This window comes from Schistocerca piceifrons, chromosome X (genome assembly GCF_021461385.2).
Source record: "Schistocerca piceifrons isolate TAMUIC-IGC-003096 chromosome X, iqSchPice1.1, whole genome shotgun sequence".
Lineage (NCBI taxonomy): Eukaryota > Metazoa > Arthropoda > Insecta > Orthoptera > Acrididae > Schistocerca > Schistocerca piceifrons.
In genome coordinates, this window is record NC_060149.1 from 718,119,706 (window position 1) to 718,140,904 (window position 21,199).

Sequence of the window (21,199 nt, forward strand, 5' to 3'; positions counted from 1 at the left end):
AACAGATAGAGAAAACATCCAAGCTGATCATAATTTGATCTGGACTAATTCTGACGTAATATGTCAGTAGACATCTGAAATGTTTCAGTGTGTGTCTGCAGTAACAAAGTGTAGGCACCAGTGTCTTGGTTATATATATTTGCCTAGTCTGGAAATCGACAATTCATTGCCAGTAAGGGTAGATCACACTTGAATACCATATTTGTGGATTTTAGGTGAGCTTTACAGACAGTGGGAACAAGGAGTCAAAGCTCTCAGATGCTGTATCATGGTGTCAGGTCCCCTCAGGGGGACTCGCAACTCTTTTGTATGTGCATGGTGAGCATGGAGCCCCAAGATATTGCAGCAGCTACTTACTTTCCTGTGCTACAATGTCCCATCTCTTGATTACTCCTCCTCTTGCTCTCTCTCTCATGGTGCCAGCCTTCGATGTTGACCCGACTCTCCCCTAGGTTCTGCCTTCCTTTCTTGAATTTTCTTTCATTCGCCATCTTTAGGTTGAAGAAATTTGTGATCCTATTCTGGGTTTGACCTTCAATTTCTAATTTTTTCTGTGATGTGGAACAACTGGGGAAGAACACTTCACGTAGTGACTAATGCATACAGTGTGAAAGATCGTCTGCACACAATATCTGTGTAGGCTCTTACTTGCACCTCATTGCCATTGTGGTAGCCAGCCCAATGTAGAGTTTTTATGTATTCTTTCTGCCGAGCCCTGCACACTGCTGACGCCTGGGCTGCTGGTACTCCATGCATGCCAATGGGTAGGTGTCCATAATCATTGTGCATCAGGACTCCTGGAAATGGCCATCATGTCAGATGGCTTTTGCTGCTTGTAGGTAGTGCTCATGGGGAGAGCCCTGATCAAAGTACGTGGCATCAGGACATATGTTTAGCACATGAATCATATTAAATTACATCAAAACAATAGCTGTTCTGATCCGGCTGTTTGATTACACAGTTATAGGAAATTCAGTGCGGATAGTTATAACCCTACTGCTTTCCCAACTCTGGCTACCGCATGGGAAGATGAACAAGCCAGATGTTGAGGAGCAGAGCAATTTATTCAGCACTTAGTAGCTACCTGAACTGGTGGGGATATTTTTACTGTGCAGAAGCCATAATTTTTGTGGAACGTATTGAGAACAAATTAGATGAAGTTGAGTCGTTGGGAGATATGTGGAATGGGTGGCTGTTGATCAAAGCCTCATTTCCTGCGCAATCTACGACTGTTCACATACCTGAATGTCTGGGTGACATACCAGTGACCATTGTTCGACACAAGACTGAATATGGTCCAAAGAATCATCTTCCACTGAGACCGCATGTTCCATACGGGCGAGGAGCTACCTGCTAATCTTGAGTGGTGAGGCATACATTTTGTTCGACATGTCCAAAAAAGTCACTATATGTATGGGTCTGACATACCCATGAGGTGCTCCTGATGCTTGCGCTTTGTTTATGTGTTATCTAATTGCACAGCCGACCCTAAATGTGGTAACTGTGGATGATCGCTCCATTAAGGCAATCCTCGTGAATGATCTGCGAGTTAGTTCCATGGAACACCATCATCCATTTTCACCGATTTGTGCAGTCTTCAAGAAAGAAAACAAAGTACAGCGATATAACTCTATTGACCACTGGTCGTATACAGCACATAAAAAGTATGAATGGCTACATCCTGTTGATATAACATCCAATTATGCGAAAATCACAGCCATCTACATCTACATACATATTCTGTAAGCCACTGTATGGTGTGTTACAGAGACTGTTGTACCACTGCTAGTCATTTTCACTCCCATTCTACTCGCAAATGGAGTTAGGGAAAAATGAATTTCAATATGCCTTCGTACCAGCCCTAATTTCCCTTATCTTTGTTCATGGTCCTTATGTGAAATGCACATGGGTGGCAGTAGGATCATTCTGCAGTCAGCTTCAAATGCCAGTTCTTGAAAAGAACATCACCTTCCCTCTAGGGATTCCTATTTGAGTTTCTGAAGCTCCTCCACAATACTTGGATGTTAATTGAATCTGCCAATAACAAACTAGCAGCCCACCTCTGAATTGCTTCAGTGTCTTCCTTCAATATGACATGGTGGAGATCCCAAACACTTGAGTGTCGCACAAATGTCATATATGTGATCCTCTTTACATTTGAACCGAAGCTGAACATTTGCCTTCCCCACTACAATCCCTGCATGCTCATTCCAAGTCATATCACTTTGTGATGTCATGCTTTGATATTTAATCGACCTGTTTCAAGTAGCACACTACTGATGTTGTAGTTGAACATTATTGGATTGTTTTTCCAGCTCATCTACATTAACTTATATTTTTATAATGGAAGGAAACATTCCACGTGGGAAAAATTATATATAAATACAAAGATGAGGTGACTTACCGAACAAAAACGCTGGCAGGTCGATAGACACACAAACAAACACAAACATACACACAAAATTCAAGCTTTCGCAACAAATTGTTGCCTCATCAGGAAAGAGGGAAGGAGAGGGGAAGACGAAAGGAAGTGGGTTTTAAAGGAGAGGGTAAGGAGTCATTCCAATCCCGGGAGCGGAAAGACTTACCTTAGGGGGAAAAAAGGACAGGTATACACTCGCACACACGCACATATCCATCCACACATACAGACACAAGCAGACATATTTAAAGACATTTTCCTACATTTAGATGTAGCTGCTGTTCGTCACACCAATTAGAAATTTAGTCTCTCATCTTGTATCTTTCTGTAGTCATCTAACAATGACACATTCCCATACACCACATCATCAGCAAACAGCCGTGGATTGCTGCTCACCCTGTCAGTCAAGTCATCTATGTGTACAGAGCATAAGAGCAGTCCTATCACACTGCCCTGGGCATTTCTGATGATACCCTTGTCTGTGATGAAGACTTGCTGTCAAAGACCAAGTACTTTCCAAAAATCTAGGAATATGGAAGCTATCAGTTGGCCTTAATCCATAGTTCACAGGATCATGCGAGAAAAAGCTCAAGCTGAGTTTTGAATGAGTGATGCTTTCTAAAACAGTACTGATTTGTGGACAGGAACATTATCACTTTTTTCAGAATCGATTCTCCCACCATCGTCCTCTCTTGTGGTTCCTGCAGCATTGTCTCCGTGTATCACTTCCTGTATAAGGCTGGAGAAGCAGCTTCCTCCTCCAGTGTCTACTGATGACAGGACACCCTATGGTAAACCCTCTTTCTGGCAATCTCAGAGGGCCAACACCAGCCAGTGGCTGAAGAAAATGCGACCTGTGGGCCCTTGCAAGAATCCCAACCACCATTGGTGGTGAAGGAGGAGGATCATCAGGACAAGGCTACTTTGATAATCTCGGTGGCACCAATCACCAATGCTCATTTATGTGACTCTAACCCCATCGGTGATGCAGAGATCCTGGGGCACAACCAGTCCTCTTTGACACCCATAAAATGATCATTCAATGGAGTTGTTATGGATAATACAGTCACCTCCCAGAACTGCACCACCTTATTTCCTCCTCTTCTGCAATTTGCACTCCTCTGATACACACACACTTCACAGATGACCATTTCCTAATGCTCCATGGTTATTGTGCATGCTAAGCATGGCATTCTGAATTCTTTGCCTCAAATATTGGTATATGATTCATGGACAGGTGAACTGTTTCTCAGTTTTCTCCGTGAAAGTGGTTTTTATTTTAAGGTTTGAGATGGTTTGGGGTGTGGTGTCTCCTACTGCGTGCTGTCTTTAGGGGCCCCGACCTTACCATCGCACGTTTTCATTCATCTCTTACTTTGTTTTAATAACGTTTAGATGCAGTTTCTCAATTTTTGCCTCATCCGATTTTCTATTTTAGATGTAGCACTCCTTGACCACACTGGAGGAGGGCTGTTGGTAGGATGACTCTGGTTGCATGCAGAGTCCCAGGGGCACCCACCTACTTACTGCCTTTCCTATTTCTCTCTCCCTCATTTTATTATTGATGGTCCAACTCATGTCCATTACTTTTGTAGCCCTCTCACTTTTACTATTCTGAATCTGCTGAATAGATGATGTTCTTTGGATTACAAAAGGTTGCTTGACTGAGTATGTTATTTATACAGTCACTTATCAAATAGTACAAACCTTAAATAATAAAGTATCTCCAATTGGTGTTTTTTGTGATCTCTCAAAGGCCTTCGATTGTGTAGACTTAGAGCCTGATACCCTCGTAGAAAAACTTAAGTTTTATGGAATTTGTAGCTTTACACACAGCAGATTTGAATCATACTTGACAAACAGAATGCTAAAGGTTGCACTGAATAATTCAGGCCATGTCAGAAAGATAGAAGATTGTGACTGGGGTAAAATCACAAAGGCATTCCCACAGTGTTCAGTTTTGTGTCCACTCCTATTCCTTAAGCCTAGTTTACACGACGACACTAGGTTGCAGGCAACTGCGCTACTGGCCACTGCGCACGCGTGCAGCGCGTTTGCGCAACTTGTTGGTGCAACTAAACACTTTCGGTGTGTTCCAACTTTGGCTACACTAGTTGCATGAATTTTGAGGTTATGTATGTTTGTAGAGTGTAGACAAACTGAAATATGAAATGGAGAATAATGTTCGCTTTTTGGATATCTCTGCTTTGCATAGATGTTTGTGGGATTTCAGTGATGCTGATTACAAAAATGAGCAACATATTGCTGCCACTGAGACCTTCATGAGCGATCATAACATAGATAGTTTGACAGTATCTGAACTGCAGGACAAAATTTATTGAGTTAGGAGCACATATACAACTGAATTAAGAAAAATACAAGCAAGTGTAATTCTAGCTGTGACCATGCTCTCGTCTAAACGACTAAAATCCCATCGTTCGAGTTGGCCAACTCTTTGTTAAGGAATATTGTTGACAGGAGGGAAGGCTATACAAATACAAGAAGCTACATTCTTTATTCAATATTCACCTGTTTAAAATGTCACTGCAATGCTCCCCATTCACAAAAGTTAGAATTTTGGAATATTGCCACTGTACAGATCTGTCTTCAAGAGAGTAGTTTGCAAACCATTCCCTTCTTAATGAGGCCTGCTTCGAATAATTATTGTTGCTAATGTTAATAATTATTGGTGTTAATGAAAAAGCGTCATCACCAACTAAAACCGTACCTTATAGCATGCTGAGTGTTCTCGATTGTAATGCATGCAATATGATATGTAATTTCAGTTCTGGCAACAGTGCTTCATGCATTACAGTACCTTTATTTCTTATCGCATAACTGACTCTATTTAGAAGAAACGTGAACAGTTCTGGTGACATTCTAAGATAATTAGAAGAACTTCTTGGATCTTCCATTAGAAATTGTTTCAGCAAGGATGCTGAGCAACTGAGCTGACATCTTTTCTTCATCCAGTCACAAATTGAAACACGTTTATTTATTTATTTTTCTTATGCAGCGATTCCACGCAACAAGCTTTAACTCCATCACAACTAGTGTGACGTGCAGCTCCCAAAAGTTTCATTTCAGACGTGACTCAGGAACCCACAAAATGACGAAACTGAAGTGTATATTGGTGTCGCCGTGTCTACAGTCTTATATGAAACAACTTGAGTGCAATTCATTCCACGCAACGAGTGGCACAACCCAATGTCATCATGTAAAGTAGGCTTTATATGTGTGAATGACCTTCCACTTAAATTTCATCAAGCAAAATTAGTAGTCTTTGTAGATAATGCTACTGTTATAATAAATCCCATTAGAGAGAAAGTAACAGAAGAGTTATTAAATGAAATTTTCCAAAGAATTATTAAGTGGTTCATTGAAAATGAACTCTCCCTAAATTTTGATAAAACACACTACATTCACTTCTGTGCAACAAATTGTCGCATCAACAATTGATGTAGCACATGACCAGGAGTCAGTAAGTAAGGTAGAATGCTTCAAATTTTTGGGTATACGTGTTGGTGGAAACTTGAACTGGAAAAAGCACATTACTGAGCTTCTCAAACAGTCAAGTTGAGCTACTTCTGGTATTTGTATAACTGTTAATCTTAAAAGCAAATGCATTACCTCCTGAACATATTTTGTGTTATTTCCACTCATTAATGCCATACAGAATAATTTTCTGGGGTAACTTGTCACTTGCAAAGAAAGTATTGAATGCACAAAAGTGATATATGTGGTGTCCACCCACAAATGTCATGTAGGTACTCCCTTAAGAAGCTATGCATTTTAACTGCTCTGTCACAATACACATTTTTGCTAATGAAATTCATCATAAATAATCCATCACAATTTGAGAAAAACAGTGATGTACATATCTACAACGCAAGAGAGAGACATGACTTTTATTAGCCATTGTTAAAAACATCAGTGGTTCAGAGATGAGTTTGTATGCAGCAATAAAAATTTTTGATCATTTGTCCAATAACATAAAATATCTGACAAGTACCTAATCTAATTTAAAATCATTTCTCCTGGACAGCTCCTTCTGTGCCATTTACAAATTCCTACTTAAAAACAATTTAGGGAAACAATCTCAACAGCCGTCTTTGGTTGTTTGTAGATGATGCTGTTGTTCATCATCTTTTACAGTCATCAGAACAAATTACAAAACAGATTTAGAAACGATATCTTTATGATGCGAAAATTGGCAATTGACCCTAAATAACGAAAAGTGTGAGGTCAGCCACATGAGTGCTAAAAGGTATTCGCTAAACTTCGGTTACACCATAAATCAGCCGGCCGGTGTGGCCGTGCGGTTCTAGGCGCTTCAGTCTGGAACCGCGTGACCGCTACAGTTGCACGTTCGAATCCTGCCTTGGGCATGGATGTGTGTGATGTCCTTAGGTTAGTTGGGTTTAAGTTGTTCTAAGTTGTAGGGGACTGATGACCACAGATGTTAAGTCCCGTAGTGCTCGGAGCCATTTGAACCATTTATCAGTCAAATGTAAAGGCCGTAAATTCCACTGAATACCTAGGAATTAAAATTATGAACAACTTCAATGGGAAAGAACATACAGAAAATGTTGAGGGATGGCAAACCAAAGACTGCATTTTATTGGCAGGACGCTTAAAAAATGTAACAGATCTATTAAATAGACTTCCTACACTATGCTTGTCCGTTCTCCTTAGGAGTGCTGCAATGCAGTCTGGGATCCTTAGCAGATAGAATTAACAGAGTACGTCGAGAAAGTTCAAAGAAGAGCAGCACATTTTGTATTATCGCGAAATGGTGGAGAATGTCAGTGACATGATACAGGATTTCGGGTGCACATAATTAAATCAAAGGCGCTTTTCGCTCCAGTGCAATCTTCTCACTAAAATTCAATAACCAGCTTTCTCCTCTGAATGCGAAAATATTTTGTTGACACTGACCTGCATAGGGAGAAACGATCATCGTAATAAAATAAAGGAAATCGAAACTCTCACAGAAAGATACAGGTGTTCGTTTTTTCCACGCACTGTTAGAGATTGGAATAATAGAGAATTATTGTGATGGTAGTTCGATGAACCCTTTGCTAGGCACTTCAAAGTGCGATTTGCAGAGTATCCATGTAGATGTAGATGTAGAAAAACTGGTAGCCAGTTAGAGGAAGACATTTTGATCAAAGAATTGTTCGAATTATCTACAGAAATTGCAATTAGCTAACTAATCCTGTCTGTCTTTGCCCTTCATTGAGGTGGCTGGTGGTGAGTGTGGGTTGGGGCTTTTCTCGCAATTGGTCGAGCTCTTGGAGACCCCTTATGTGCTCTGATCTGCGTAGCAGCCCAATCCATACACTTCCTTATAAATTCTTTTTCAGCTCAGTAATACTTTCAGTGCTACATCACTATTTATAGATGAACTACCGCTGGATCAAGGGAATGATGATCTCACTGTTTAGGCCCTTAGATCCCAATCAACTGACTAACCAACATTGTGAGGTAGGCTAGAATTATTCAGCAGCTTCATCATTTTTCTACATACTGGCAGCATAAGATCAAACATAGGGTTCTTTATTTATTACATTACATCAGTGGCTGCACTCTGCTGTGACATTGTGTTGCGTAAAGAATGACTGTAGCTATCCCTTATCAGCTTCCAGCATAAGTAGACCCTCACTCCTTTGCAGAGCATGAAGTGCTCTTTCCTCTGCTGTACTGATATTTGACTTCAGGTGGCGTCGTTGCTAAAGTGCAACTTTTGGTGATCCTTCATCTACATCTCCATAGATAATATGCAAGCCACCATACGGTGCATAGCGGAGGGTACCCTGTATGACTACTTGTCATTTCCTTTCCTGTTCTACTTGCAAATAGAGTGATGGAAAAACGACTGTATGCTTCCATATGTGCCCTCATTTCTTGTGTCGTATCTTTGTCGTACTTACACACAGTGTTTGTTGGCAGCAGTAGAATCATTCAGCAGTCAGCTTCGAATGCTATTCTCTAAATTTTCTCAACAGTGTTTCTCAAAAAGAACGCCACCTTCGCTTCAGGGGTTTCCAGTTGAGTTCCTGAAGCATTTACGTAACACGTGTTGTTCAAACCTACTGGTAACAAATCTTGCTGCCCGCCTCTGAATTGCTTTGATGTTTTCCTTTAAACGAACCTGGAACGGATCCTAAACGCTTTGCAGCATTTCGCCCAGATATTTAAATAACTTGACTGTGTCAAGCAGGACACTAGTAAAACTGCATCCAAACATTACAGGTTTTTCTTCCTACTCATCTGCAGTAACATTCATTTTTCCACATTTAGAGCTAGCTGCCAATCATCACACCAACTGGAAATTTTGTGTAAATCGTATCCTCTTACAGTCACTCAACTTTGGCACCATCTTTACACCACGACACCATCAGCAAACAATCATAGATAGCTGCCCCCACCTTCCAAATAATTTATGTATATTGAGAACAACAGGGCACTACTGACTATACTGTTGTCTCTGATGAACACTCGCTGTCGAGGACAACATACTGGGTTCTATTACTTAAGAAGTCTTCGAGCCACTCACATCTGTGAACGTATGTCGCATACTTGTACCTTCATGAACAGCCTGCAATGGGGCATCGTGTCGAATGCTTTCAGGAGGTCTAGAAATATGGAATCTGACTCTTGCCCTTCAACCATAGTTCGCAGTACATAATGTGAGAAAAGGGCAAGCACAGTTTCTCACTAGTGATGAATTCTAAAACCATGCTGATTCCTGGACATCAGCTTCCCAGTCTCAAGAAAGTTTATTATATTTGAATGGAGAATATGCTCAATGATTGTTCAACAAACAGATGTTAGGGACATTGGTCTGTAATTCTACGAACCTGTTCTTTTACTCTTTGTTGTGTCGGTAGCTGGGCCGACACCGTGACGTTGATGGCTGAAAATGAAAGCTAGACTAACGCTGTAGCCGATAGTGCACGCAAGGCTAAAGCAGACGGGCGTGAAGTCTGGAACATGAGAACTTATAAATAAATAAGAAGAAAAGTAGGTAGATGCTTTTTACTTATCTTTTATTTAGGCCTTGGAATACATCTCTCTTGAATACTTGTAAGCTATAGGCACTGATACAACTGGCGCCTTGCTAGTTCGTTGCCATTAACTTAGCTGATGGCTATTCGGTCTCTCGGCTAATGAGAGAGAAAGGCTTCATACATCTGGTCGGTAACTAGGTTCGCGTACAACTGGGCGATAGCTAGGTTCGCGTACAACTGGGCGATAGCTAGGTTCGCGTACAACTGGGGCGAGTCCACTCTCGTATCACGAGACCTGCCTAGGTGGTGGCGCTAGGTCTGCGATCACAGTGGCGACACGCGGGTCCGACATGTACTACATGGACCGCGGCCGATTTAAGCTACCACCTAGCAAGTGTGGTGTCTGGCGGTGACACCACATTCTTCTTATATACTGAAGTAACCTGCGCCTTTTTCCAGTTGCTTGAGACTTTATGAAGGGTGAGAGATTAGCCATAAATGCAAGCTCGGTAAGGGGCCAATGCCGCAAAGTACTCTTTGTAAAACTGAACTGGGATTCCATCCGGACCTGCTGATTTATTTACTTTCAAATCTTTCAGTTGTTTCTCTATGCCGGAGATGCTTATTATTACGTCACCCATACGGGAGTCTTTTTGATGGTCAAATGATGATATGTGTGTGCAAGTCTCTTGTGTGAACAATTTCTTGAACGTGAAATTTAAAACTTTGGCTTTCATTTTGCTATCTTCAACTGCCACACTAGACTGGTCAACAAGGGACTGAATGGATGCCCCAGACCCACTTAGCAATTGTATGTAAGACAGAATTTCCTCAGGTTGTCTGCCAGATCTTTTGCATGGTGTGATGGTGGTAGTTGTATGCTTCGTGCATAGATCTTTTCACAGACACACAAATCTCAACTAACCTTCGCTTGTTGTCATTTATGCATTCCCTTTCGAATCAAAGAGTGCAACAGCCTCCGCTTCCTCAGCATCCTTCAAATTTCGTTATTAAGTCATGGTGGGACTTTTACGTCCTTTATCCACTTACTAGGCTCATAACTCTTCAGACCACAATTTACAATCTGCCTAAACTTTGCCCATAATTCCTCTGCATCCATCTTACTGGAACTAAGTGATGCCAGTTCGCTGTTCAAATGAGATGCTAATAATTGCTTATCTGGTCTGTGTAGCAGAAACACTTTCCTAGCCTTTTTGACTGATTTATTAACTTTCGTAATCGTAATTGCTGTAATGACATCGAGATTGCTAATCCCTGTTTCTATACTGGCATAATCGATAAGGTCCAACCTATTTGTAGCGACAAGGTCTGAAATATTTCCATTACGTGGGCTGCCGAGCTCGCTGTGCAAGACACGTTTTCAGAAAATGTGTTCAAAAGTATTTTGAATGACCGCCTGCCTGAAACCCCTCCCCTGCCCAATTAACATGGTTTCACCTACACCTATTATACGCGACAAGATAACTTTACTGTCACACTCCAACTTCACTAGAGACAAAATTTTTGTCAGCTGCAATGAACATTCTCCCTCTTATGGCCTCTAATCTGTCTTCCCAATATATGTTCCATGATTCGCAAAATATTTCAGAGCTTTCCACTTTGGGCTTCAGCCAGCTCTCGGTCCCAAAAATGATCTGAATGTGAGAACTTTCCTGGAGGGCAGTAAATTCGGGAACTTTATTACGAATACTGCAACAGTTTGCTGATAAAATTGTGACAGTCAGAAGTGTCTTTATCCTGAACACTGTTTTACTTCCCTTGCTACATATTGACTGACAAATGTTGATCAGAGCACCTTAAATTACTGCCTAGCTTAAAAAACCCTCTTGTACATTCCACAAGTACTCTGCTACCCAAGTAGCTGCTTGCTATGTTTAGTGCATCCTTGATCTATCAAGGGGAGTCCTGCAAATCCCCACACAATAATGCAGATCTAGAAGTCTGCAGCCAAGACCTTCGCAGAGTCGACAATGCCTTGGTTGAGAATCTTCACTCTGCTCCAAACCACAGGACCCTGATCAGCTGTGAGAACAATGCTGCAAATCGCGAGCTCTGCTTGCACTCCACACACAGGGCCAACAGTCTTCACCACCTCCACCAGCTGCCCATACGAGCTGAGAATTGCCTCAGAACCTATGCGACAGGCATCACTGGTGCTGATGTGAGCCACTACTTGCAGATGACTGCACCCTGCACGCTCAATAGCCTCAGGCTAGGCTGCCTCCACATCTTGAATGAGGCCCCCTGGCTGACATGCCAAGTACACATTGGCTTTCTTTCCAGCCCTGAACGCTTTCTGCCTAAGGGGCTTCATAACGCACCTATAGTTGTGTCAGTGAGGATGATTACAGTGTATCATCCCTAAACAGGTAACACCAGTCTTCATGTGGCAGCATGGTGCTAAAATTTATTTGTGTTGCTGAGTTAGCTCTGTGGTGGACTGCCTTGATCATATCAATCTGTTTTCACTCAAAAGCTGAGAGATGTGTAGATGAAGAAATGGCAGTTAAATAAACTGCTGGCATTAACATGCTGTTCACACCATGTATCCTTTCTTTAACGGGTAGTCTTCCATAAAGTCGTCTTTACTCCAGAAAATCTGATGTGATTGACCTCAACAAACTTTGACACTACTTAGTTGTCTTACCGAGCGAGGTGCCGTAGTGGTTAGCACACTGGACTTGCATTCAGGAGGATGACGGTTCAAACCCACGTCCAGCCGTCCAGATTTAGGTTTTCTGTGATGTCCCTAAATCGCTTCATGCAAATGCCGGGATGATTCCTTTGAAAGGGCATGGCTGATTTCCTTCCTCACCTTTCCCTAATCTGAGCTTCTGCTCCCTCTCTAATGACATCGTTGTCAATGGGATGTTAAACACTAGTCTCCTCCTCCTCCTCCTCCTCTTCATTGTCTTGACGTTGAAGGAAAGCCACATTGATAAGCAAGCGTAAATATTTGTCGCAGCTTCTCAGATGCCCACTGTGTGCAGCTTCGTCCTTGCATACATTGGATTGTGAAACTTAAAGAAGGTTGGTTACTTTACCATGGAAGTGGGCAGTTGACACACACAGACTAGGTGAATTTCCTGATTAGTTGCATTTCAGTAAGATTGGTGGCAAAACTAGCATACCTTCATCACAGGCATAGACATAATCTCTGGTAGTACATGAGAAATCCTTGCACATTGCTTGATAGCACCATAATGACAAGTGTTAACGTACAAAATATTGTGAGAGTTCATGATGATGATGAAGGACTTTGTCGAATGCTTGGGCTAAAACTTTATACGTAATGATGATTCAAAGCATTTTGTCAAAAAAATTGTTTCCTGTAACTTTTCATTGTCTGGTTTAATAATTTCTACCTTCTTGTGTGAAAAAAATATCTTTAACATTCTTTATAAATATTTGATTTTTAAAATATTTGGTAGTGTACTGGGCTACTTATGTGTAATCTTTTACAAAGTTAGTGTGGACTACTCGTTTATAACAGAGTTGTCAGAGATCGATGACAGTGTTATAATGGAGCTAACCACAGGACAAGGGATGGTTGAAAAGTTTCTAGCCCGAGATAGCTGCCGTAATGTCTCATACAAACACCACCACCACCACCTACTTTTATGCTGACCCTTTGTGGGTATGCAGGTCAAATTTTGCGGCTCCAGCTTCGTTAGTTTTGCCACTAGGATGCATTGTATACTGCAGTGTAAGCAAAACGGCAAATATTGAGAGAATTGAGAACTGTGCTGTGATTGAATATCTTCATTTGAAGGGAGTGATGCCCAAGGAAATTGTGGAGTACATGCAGAATATACTTACGGATAGTGCTCCGTCTTATGCTACAGTGAAAAAACGGGTGTCCGACTTCAAACGTGAAAGAAGGAGCGAGGAAGATGCGCCGGAGAGCGGAAGACTTGTCACCATTGCCACTGATGAAACAGTGGTTGCAATTCACGATACGATTTTGCAGGCTTGTTGAACAACATTGCAGCACATTGAAACCACATTTGGAATCTCCCATGTGTGTGCTCATAATATTATTGTGGATGTTTCGGGAATGTGGAAAGTTTTGTCTCTGTGGGTCCTGAAAGATTTGAATGTAGGTGAGAGACTGTATTTGTGTGCGGTGTTGTGAAGAAATCGTCCGCCAATTTGAAGCGGATGAAAACGTCTTTCTTTGCAAAGTATGTGACAATGGACAAACGCGGGTTCATCACTTTGATCCTGAGATAAAACGACAGTCACAAGAATGGAAACATCTTTCATCCCCTATCCCAAAAAAAACTCTGGATGCAAGAATCAGCTGGCAAGGTGTTGGCATTGATGTTCTGAGATGCAGAAGGGGTGATTATGGTAGGGTACTTGCTAAAGGGTGTAACTATCAGTACATCATACCATTGCACCTTCCTGCGCCATCTGAGAGAAGAGATAAAGAAAGAAAAGTGCATAAAATTGGTGCGCGGAGTTGTTTTGCATCAGGACAATGCTCCAGCACATAAAGCCCTCGCAACACTGGAAACTCTGCGTGATTGTGGGTTCGAGTTGTTAAGTCCTCTGCCATATTCTCCAGATGTGGCTCCATCAGACTTTTTTCTTTTCCCAAACCTAAAAAAAAAAAAGGAAAAAACCCTCGAAGGATGTCGAATTGACAGTGATGATGCAGTGATTGAAGCTGTGAACACTTGGTTGAACTCTAAATTGAAGACCTTTTATTTGAATGGTTTGCAGAAGTATCAGAGCGTGCTCGCAAATGTATTAGTGCACATGAGTATTATATTGAAAAATAAATTGGTATTATGAAATCTCTGTCATTCTTTATTTGTTAGGCTAGAAACTTTTTGACCCTTCCTCGTATATGACACAGTGTACTACAGTATAACCCCACATTTACATACCTGGAATTAACGTTTTCTAGTGGTTTATGCCTTTTTTTTTATCATTTCCATCTGGTTTGCAGAAGTATCAGAGCATGCTCGCAAGTGTATTAGTGCACATGGGTATTATATTGAAAAATAAATTGGTATTATGAAATCTCTGTCATTCTTTATTTGTTAGGCTAGAAACTTTTTGACCCTTCCTCGTATATGACACATTGTACTACAGTATAACCCCACATTTACATACCTGGAATTAACGTTTTCTAGTGGTTTATGCCTTTTTTTTATCATTTCCATCTGGTTTGCAGAAGTATCAGAGTGTGCTCTCAAGTGTATTAGTGCACATGGGTATTATATTGAAAAATAAATTGGTATTATGAAATCTCTGTCATTCTTTATTTGTTAGGCTAGAAACTGTTTGACCCTTCCTCGTATATGACACAGTGAACTACAGTATAACCCCACATTTACATACCTGGAATTAACGTTTTCCAGTGGTTTATGCCTTTTTTTTATCATTTCCATCAAATTTCTTATGTTAATTTGCACCTGATTTTGCATTAACATATTTATAATTTTCCTGCAATTTACACTTTATGAAAAAATGTTCTTGGAGAAACAGACTGATGTAAGTGGCATTCAATTATGCTGCCGTGGTGCTGGCCATCAAGTAATGCTTACAAGTGTTATGTGGTTAAGTTTCTTGACTCCAAGGTGCTCTACTCAGTAGATCAGAACCGATAAACGGTAAAAGGTGGAACAATTCAAACTTTATCTCCTGCCGCTACCAAGTGTTACTTAGTGTGGTGGCTGATGGGAGTAACTAGCTTCATCTGAATAAAGGTATTGTGACCGATCATAACCATTTCCAAAATCTCTCTACTTTGCATGTGCAGTTTCGTGGTTGTCATCATCTTGAGTGCATTATTCGAACCATATTTAGTGTGTTTTGTTGTTTGACCGTGTGTGCTAGTTAACACATTTGCTGACTTTGCAGCAAATGTCTTTGGTTTAAATACGGTGCAAGATACGTATTTTTTTCATGCTTAGCAACACATTTTGAAAGTTTATACTTGTTGTCAAATGCAAATATTTACATAAGTATTTTTGCAGAGTTTCACATACAAACAACGTGGTGAGTGAGAGTTTGTGTGTATGTGGTTTTCTGTATAATTGAGGAGGCACAGTACCTGATAAACCCAAAAAGACGATTCCAGTGCAAGAGATGCTGAACAACCCATATGCTGACACCATACAAAATACTTACGCAAATATTTGCACTTGACAACAGGAATATAAATTCTCAAAACATGTCATGATAAGCATAGGGGCTGGGGGGGGGGGGGGGGGGGGAAGAAGAAAGAAAGAATAAATAAACTGTGTAATGTTTTATTATTTACATAATTAATGACAGTTACAAGCTTTCCCAAAACATCGATTATGATGTCTGAAGTAAAGTCAAGTGTTTCTACTTCCCAGATGGTTACCATTTCAAGTTACATAAGCAGTTTTTATTAGATAATAAACAAGTCACTGACAAGTATTTTGATGCTGATTATGTACATATATCTTATGTAAAGTGCGGAAATGCAAAGGGGGGGGGGTTCCTATACCTAACTTTCAATGCTTAAAACATTATTTCCCACTTTTTACCACATTTTACACCATTTTTTTCTAGTCTCTCGAAAAGTGTAAAGCAAGTTTTCACTGCATGCGATACCTCCCTCAGTTTTTGACTAATTTCCTTTGGAAGTGCCTTCACGAACTGCTTCTATTGCAAGTCACTCACTCATTCCCTTGTCTCACTTAAAACAAACGACCCTTGACACTGACACATGCAAGGTACACCATTGCCTTGTACAATGTTACTCTATTATTGGATTATTTTCCTTTTTCCCCAATCTGCTTCACTTTTTTTAAATTTAATTAGTGGAATGGCTCCAGTGATTTCATGATAATTGCTGTGTACTGGTGCCACTGACAGCGAGAATAAACCCTTTATTGTAAATGACACATTTAATAAATGTTCTGAATGTGTCAACAATATTTGTTTGGGAATATTGTTTCTCTCGAAGATTTATCAGTGCTTTTTGAATGTTTTTTCATGCTCCAAGAAGACTGATTGTGTCGTAATGACACTGTGACACTTTGGTACTGTACATACAATTGTGATTGAAAACAGTGGGACAGTGAGGACAGATCAATGATCACAGGTAAACAAACACAATAAATTTCAGAGTTTATACCAAGAACTGAGAACAGCAAAATCCTTACACACACCATCCATCCAAAAAGTTGAGACACTGAGTTTATTGCTGGTGTATAAACGTCAATGCTGTAACTACGGTAGCATCTTGCACTAACAACTATAAACAGCAGATGTGCATTTGACCAGTCAGTTGTGAGCAGGCAATGTTAAGTGGTGGGAAAGTTGTAACTGGTACTCATTGCTCTCTTCTTTAATTTAAGATATTACACTACACACAAGTTCATTCCTTTTCCCTACTTGCTTTCCTTGATGTCATATTGAATATGACAGGGCAATTTCAATCTGACCATCCATCCATTGTTTGAAGGGTGCCATAACCTCCAGTATGTGAAATCAAGACATTTGTATGTGGCCGCCAGGGTAACCTTAAGTTCTGTTCAAAAAACTGCGTAGCTCCCTGCAACATAAATTTTCCATAGAATTCTGCAGGAGTTGAAGACTGTTATCCAAACCCAAGGTGATGCATTTTATCCTGGAAAACTCATATTCCCCATAGGAATGACTCTGACCTAATTAATTGTGTGATGGAAAACTGAAATTAACGCAATAGTTGAGTGTTGTTAGACATGTTAAGACATGATTACTTTAGGTTCACTTTGTTGTTTACGATAATTATAACTCACCCACTGAATTGAAAAGTATGAGAAAACTGTTTGATTATGGAGGATACAGTATTTTTGATCAATCCTGTCATCCTGTTTGGAAGTGTTGGTGGATTTTACCATGTTGTTCTAGACAAATGTTGGGATGATTAGAAGCAACAGCCATTACTGGTGTCTTTCCCTTTCATTCCTTGTTATCAAGATTTAGGGAATGAATTTAATTTAATTTTTGTAAGTTATGTTTATTGGTGCTGCTGCTAATTATTATTATTATTATTATTATTATTATTGTTGTTGTTGTTGTTTTCGTTCCAAAATTTCACAGTTCGACATTTCATTATGCTCAGATTTCTTGTTTTAGTATGTTCTGGGTATATTAGTACTTGTTCAGTGACCACGTGTCATTGATGGGTACCGGCAGTTGTCCAAAAATAAAATAAATAAAAAATTAATTCATCACCTTGAATTTGTCATCACTTGCAAGGATTTTTAAGGTTAAGTAGAGTAGAATCAGCATAACTCCAGTACTGTTCTGAAATACTTGTGGTACATAACATTTCCAGAGATTTTGTATTGAAGGGACTAACAAAAGACAATTCCATTGTAATATGGATAATTAGTAAAATATACTCTGGAAATGATGTGGTTGTACTATAATGATACCTTTGTTCTATCAGGCTCCTAAGTATGTTACTGTAGCATTATCAAGTGTCAAATATAAAAAATAAAGTTTTAGGGGAGCTAATGGAAGGATTTTCTTTATTGAACTAATTTGTGGAAAATTTAACCTGTGTAGTTTTTAAAATGGAACTTATTGGATGAATCTGCCTACTTTTTAAAATGGAACTTTTTGGATGGAAGTTTGTAATCAGAAGGATAAATTTGTTGTTGTTTGGTGGGGAGGGTCATAAAATAATTGTAGCACTCTTGTAATATATTTTGTTTATCGGACATAATACCAAGATGTGAATTGGCTTTCAGTAGTAGATACACGGGCATTTTTTCCTCATGTCAGTGGAACATGAAGGCTAGGAACTTAATAATAGTATGAAGTGCAGGTTGTCATTTATTCTACTGTGCCTTGCAGAGTATGGATGTGGATCCAGAAAATCAAATTCTCATGTGTTACATTATATGAGAAGTATTATTAAAAATATCTGTGAAGTATATGACTTTTCATATAGAAAACAGTACAACAAAAACAATGTTGCCATGAGCATGATTGTTTTATTCAGATAATGTGAATATTAAATTGTTATAATAATGAAAATGCCTGGATGGAATGTAAACAATGACCAGTAAAACTACCTTTAAGGCGAAGTGCCGAATGTTCAGTAAGCACTTGAAAAATAACAGCAGCTTAGACTATTAAACATTTCTTCATATTGAGTTTGGAAATAACTAAAGTTTGAAAGATCAACCCGCCATTACACTCAAATTTGTCATTCAACACTTTATCTTAAAGGTGAGTGAAAGTCTGTTCTCCCAATGACTGAGAATGCTAAATCTTTCAGTCTGAAAGCTTCAGTGTTTTTCTATATATCTTTGTAGTTGCTAACCTACTGCAGGAAACACATGTTATGATCACTTCTAGAAAAATGTCTTAAACTTTATTCATTGTGTTCACATGTCTCTTGTCACTCCCTGGCCAAATGACTGTATCTTTATTGTCAGCTGATACTGCAACTCTGCTTACAACATATGGAATGAAGTTTGCAATTCCATTTTGCACACAATTTATTCTTCAGGTACTCTAAGCAGTGATTTTAAGTGTGATCACTGTGCCATCTCCAATCAGTCTTTGTGCTTTTGTCACTGTTACAGCCCCATTTATGATAAAGTTCAACTTCAGGTATTCTTTAACTGTCCATATTCAATTTTACAATTTTATTAGCTTAAGAAATTTTGATATCTCGTATTATGAAACCCTCTAATTTTACATTTACTCATTGATTCTTAGATGCAGCTGGTGATACAAATCGCAAAGTGATCACACGCAAGCGAAAGAGAAGGAAGTATTTGCTGAGGAGAAAGAAGTCAGAAACAATGAATGAGAAGATTAGCAGTGAGAAATCTGCTCCCGAACAACGTCAACGAGTTGATCTGAAAGGTCCTCGTGTGAAACATGTTTGCCGAAGTGCTTCTATTGTTCTGGGGCAACCTCAGGCAACGTTCCCAACAATTAAGACTAGTGGTCAATCAAAGAAGCGAGGTAAGTGTTTGTTCTAAGACGTATTATTTGGCTGTTTATACTGTTATAAGTCCGCAGCTCATGGTCTCGCGGTAGCATTCTCACTTCCAGTGCACGGGGTCCCGGGTTCGATTCCCGGCGGGGTCAGGGATTTTCACCTGCCTCGAGATGACTGGGTATTGTGTCGTCTTCATCATCATCATTCATCCCCATTATGGTCGGAGGAAGGCAACGGCAAACCACCTTCAGTAGGACCTGGCCTAGTACGGCGGTGCAGGTCTCCCGATTCGTTCCCCTACGCTCTGTCAAGGAGTATGGGACGTCATCATCACTGTTATAACTAGTTAAAATACACACACACACACACACACACACACACACACACACACACAGGGTGATTATAATTAAACTTAAACTTTCAAACCACTGTAGAAATAACACCACTGGTCAGAATGACGTCAAATTGCAATGGAATATTATCGCAGAAGAGGGAAAACGTATGTCAGAAGAAAAATACTTACAAAACGTAGCAATAGATGGCACTGTAAACAGTAATAGTGGTTGACTACAGGTGACAAATAAATGTACAACAATGTCTAAGGTGTACGTTTGATGCTAAACAAACTGTACTACTCAGTGTGCATGGATGTCCAGTTGTGATACTGTTAGTTACGTAAGTTCATCCATCATGCCAAGGTCGTATCACATTGGGAGGGAAAAATCTGTTTTTAATTGTCCTGAGGCCAAAAGCTGCATAGAAATCATCAATCATAATCAAACCAGATTATTAATTTCCATGTGACTGGCACAAAACGTGTTCAGTATGCTGTCCACAGTTTTCTGCAACAAGTTGAAATCAAGAAATAGCATGTTCCACAAGTGATAGAGGTGTTTTCTGTGGTCATGTTCAGAATGTGTTGTGCAATGCGTGCCTTCAATGCAGCTAAGTTTGGAATTGGAACACTGAACACATCATCTTTCAGATAGCCGCACAGCCAGAGGTCACACGGATTAAGATCAGGTAATCAGGACGGCCAGGCTGTAGAGAAATGGCGGCTGATAATTCTAGCATTTCCGAAATGGTGCTTCAGCAGCTGCTTAACTGTATTTGCAATGTGCGGAGGTGCGCTATCTTGCATAAAAATGATTCCGTCCACGCTGTTGGAGAGCTGGAATGACGTAGTTGTGCAAAAGATACTTGTAGCATTTACCAGTGACAGTACAGGTAACAGAACTGGAAGCACCTGTCTCTTCGAAAAAATATGGCCCTATGATAAGTGATGCCATAAACCTGCACCACACAGTGACCTTTTCGGAATGAAGTGGTATTGGTTGCTTTGTGTGTGGATTTTCCATTGCCCATATTCAACAATTCAGTGTAAGTACATATACTGCCAGATGGAAGTGGGCTTTGTCTGTCTACAAAATCTTCCACGGCCAATCATTGTCCGCTTCCATGCAAGCAAGAAATTCTAAAGCAAAGGTCCCTCTTGCTGGCAGGTGAACAGGAAGCAACTCATGCACATGGGTAATTTTGAATGGATAGCAAAGAAGGATGTTTCATAGCATTTTACGCATCATGCTCACGGGTATGTCCTGTGTTCATGCAATTCTCCGTGCACTACACGTTTGCACACCACCATTTGTCTCTTCCTGCCTTGCTGTGGCCATTGCTTCCACTTACGTCGAATCATTTTGTTTCCTCCCTCTACCAGGTTGCACACCAAAAGAACCCATCTTTTTGAATTTCCGAATCATTTTCTCCAGACCCATGGCAGTCATTGGACCAATGCCTTTTTTCAAA

The 21,199-nt window shown here is 40.1% G+C and overlaps 1 protein-coding gene across 1 annotated transcript in view; it reads left to right on the top strand.

Annotated features, from left to right (window-relative positions):
* Positions 1-21,199, top strand: part of LOC124722671 (histone-lysine N-methyltransferase trithorax-like) — a 226,929-nt gene that overhangs the window by 43,738 nt on the left and 161,992 nt on the right. Inside the window, exon 5 of the mRNA XM_047247815.1 lies at positions 19,165-19,416. Within this exon, the coding sequence (XP_047103771.1) occupies positions 19,165-19,416 (252 nt within the window). The remainder of the gene's footprint in view (positions 1-19,164; positions 19,417-21,199) is intronic.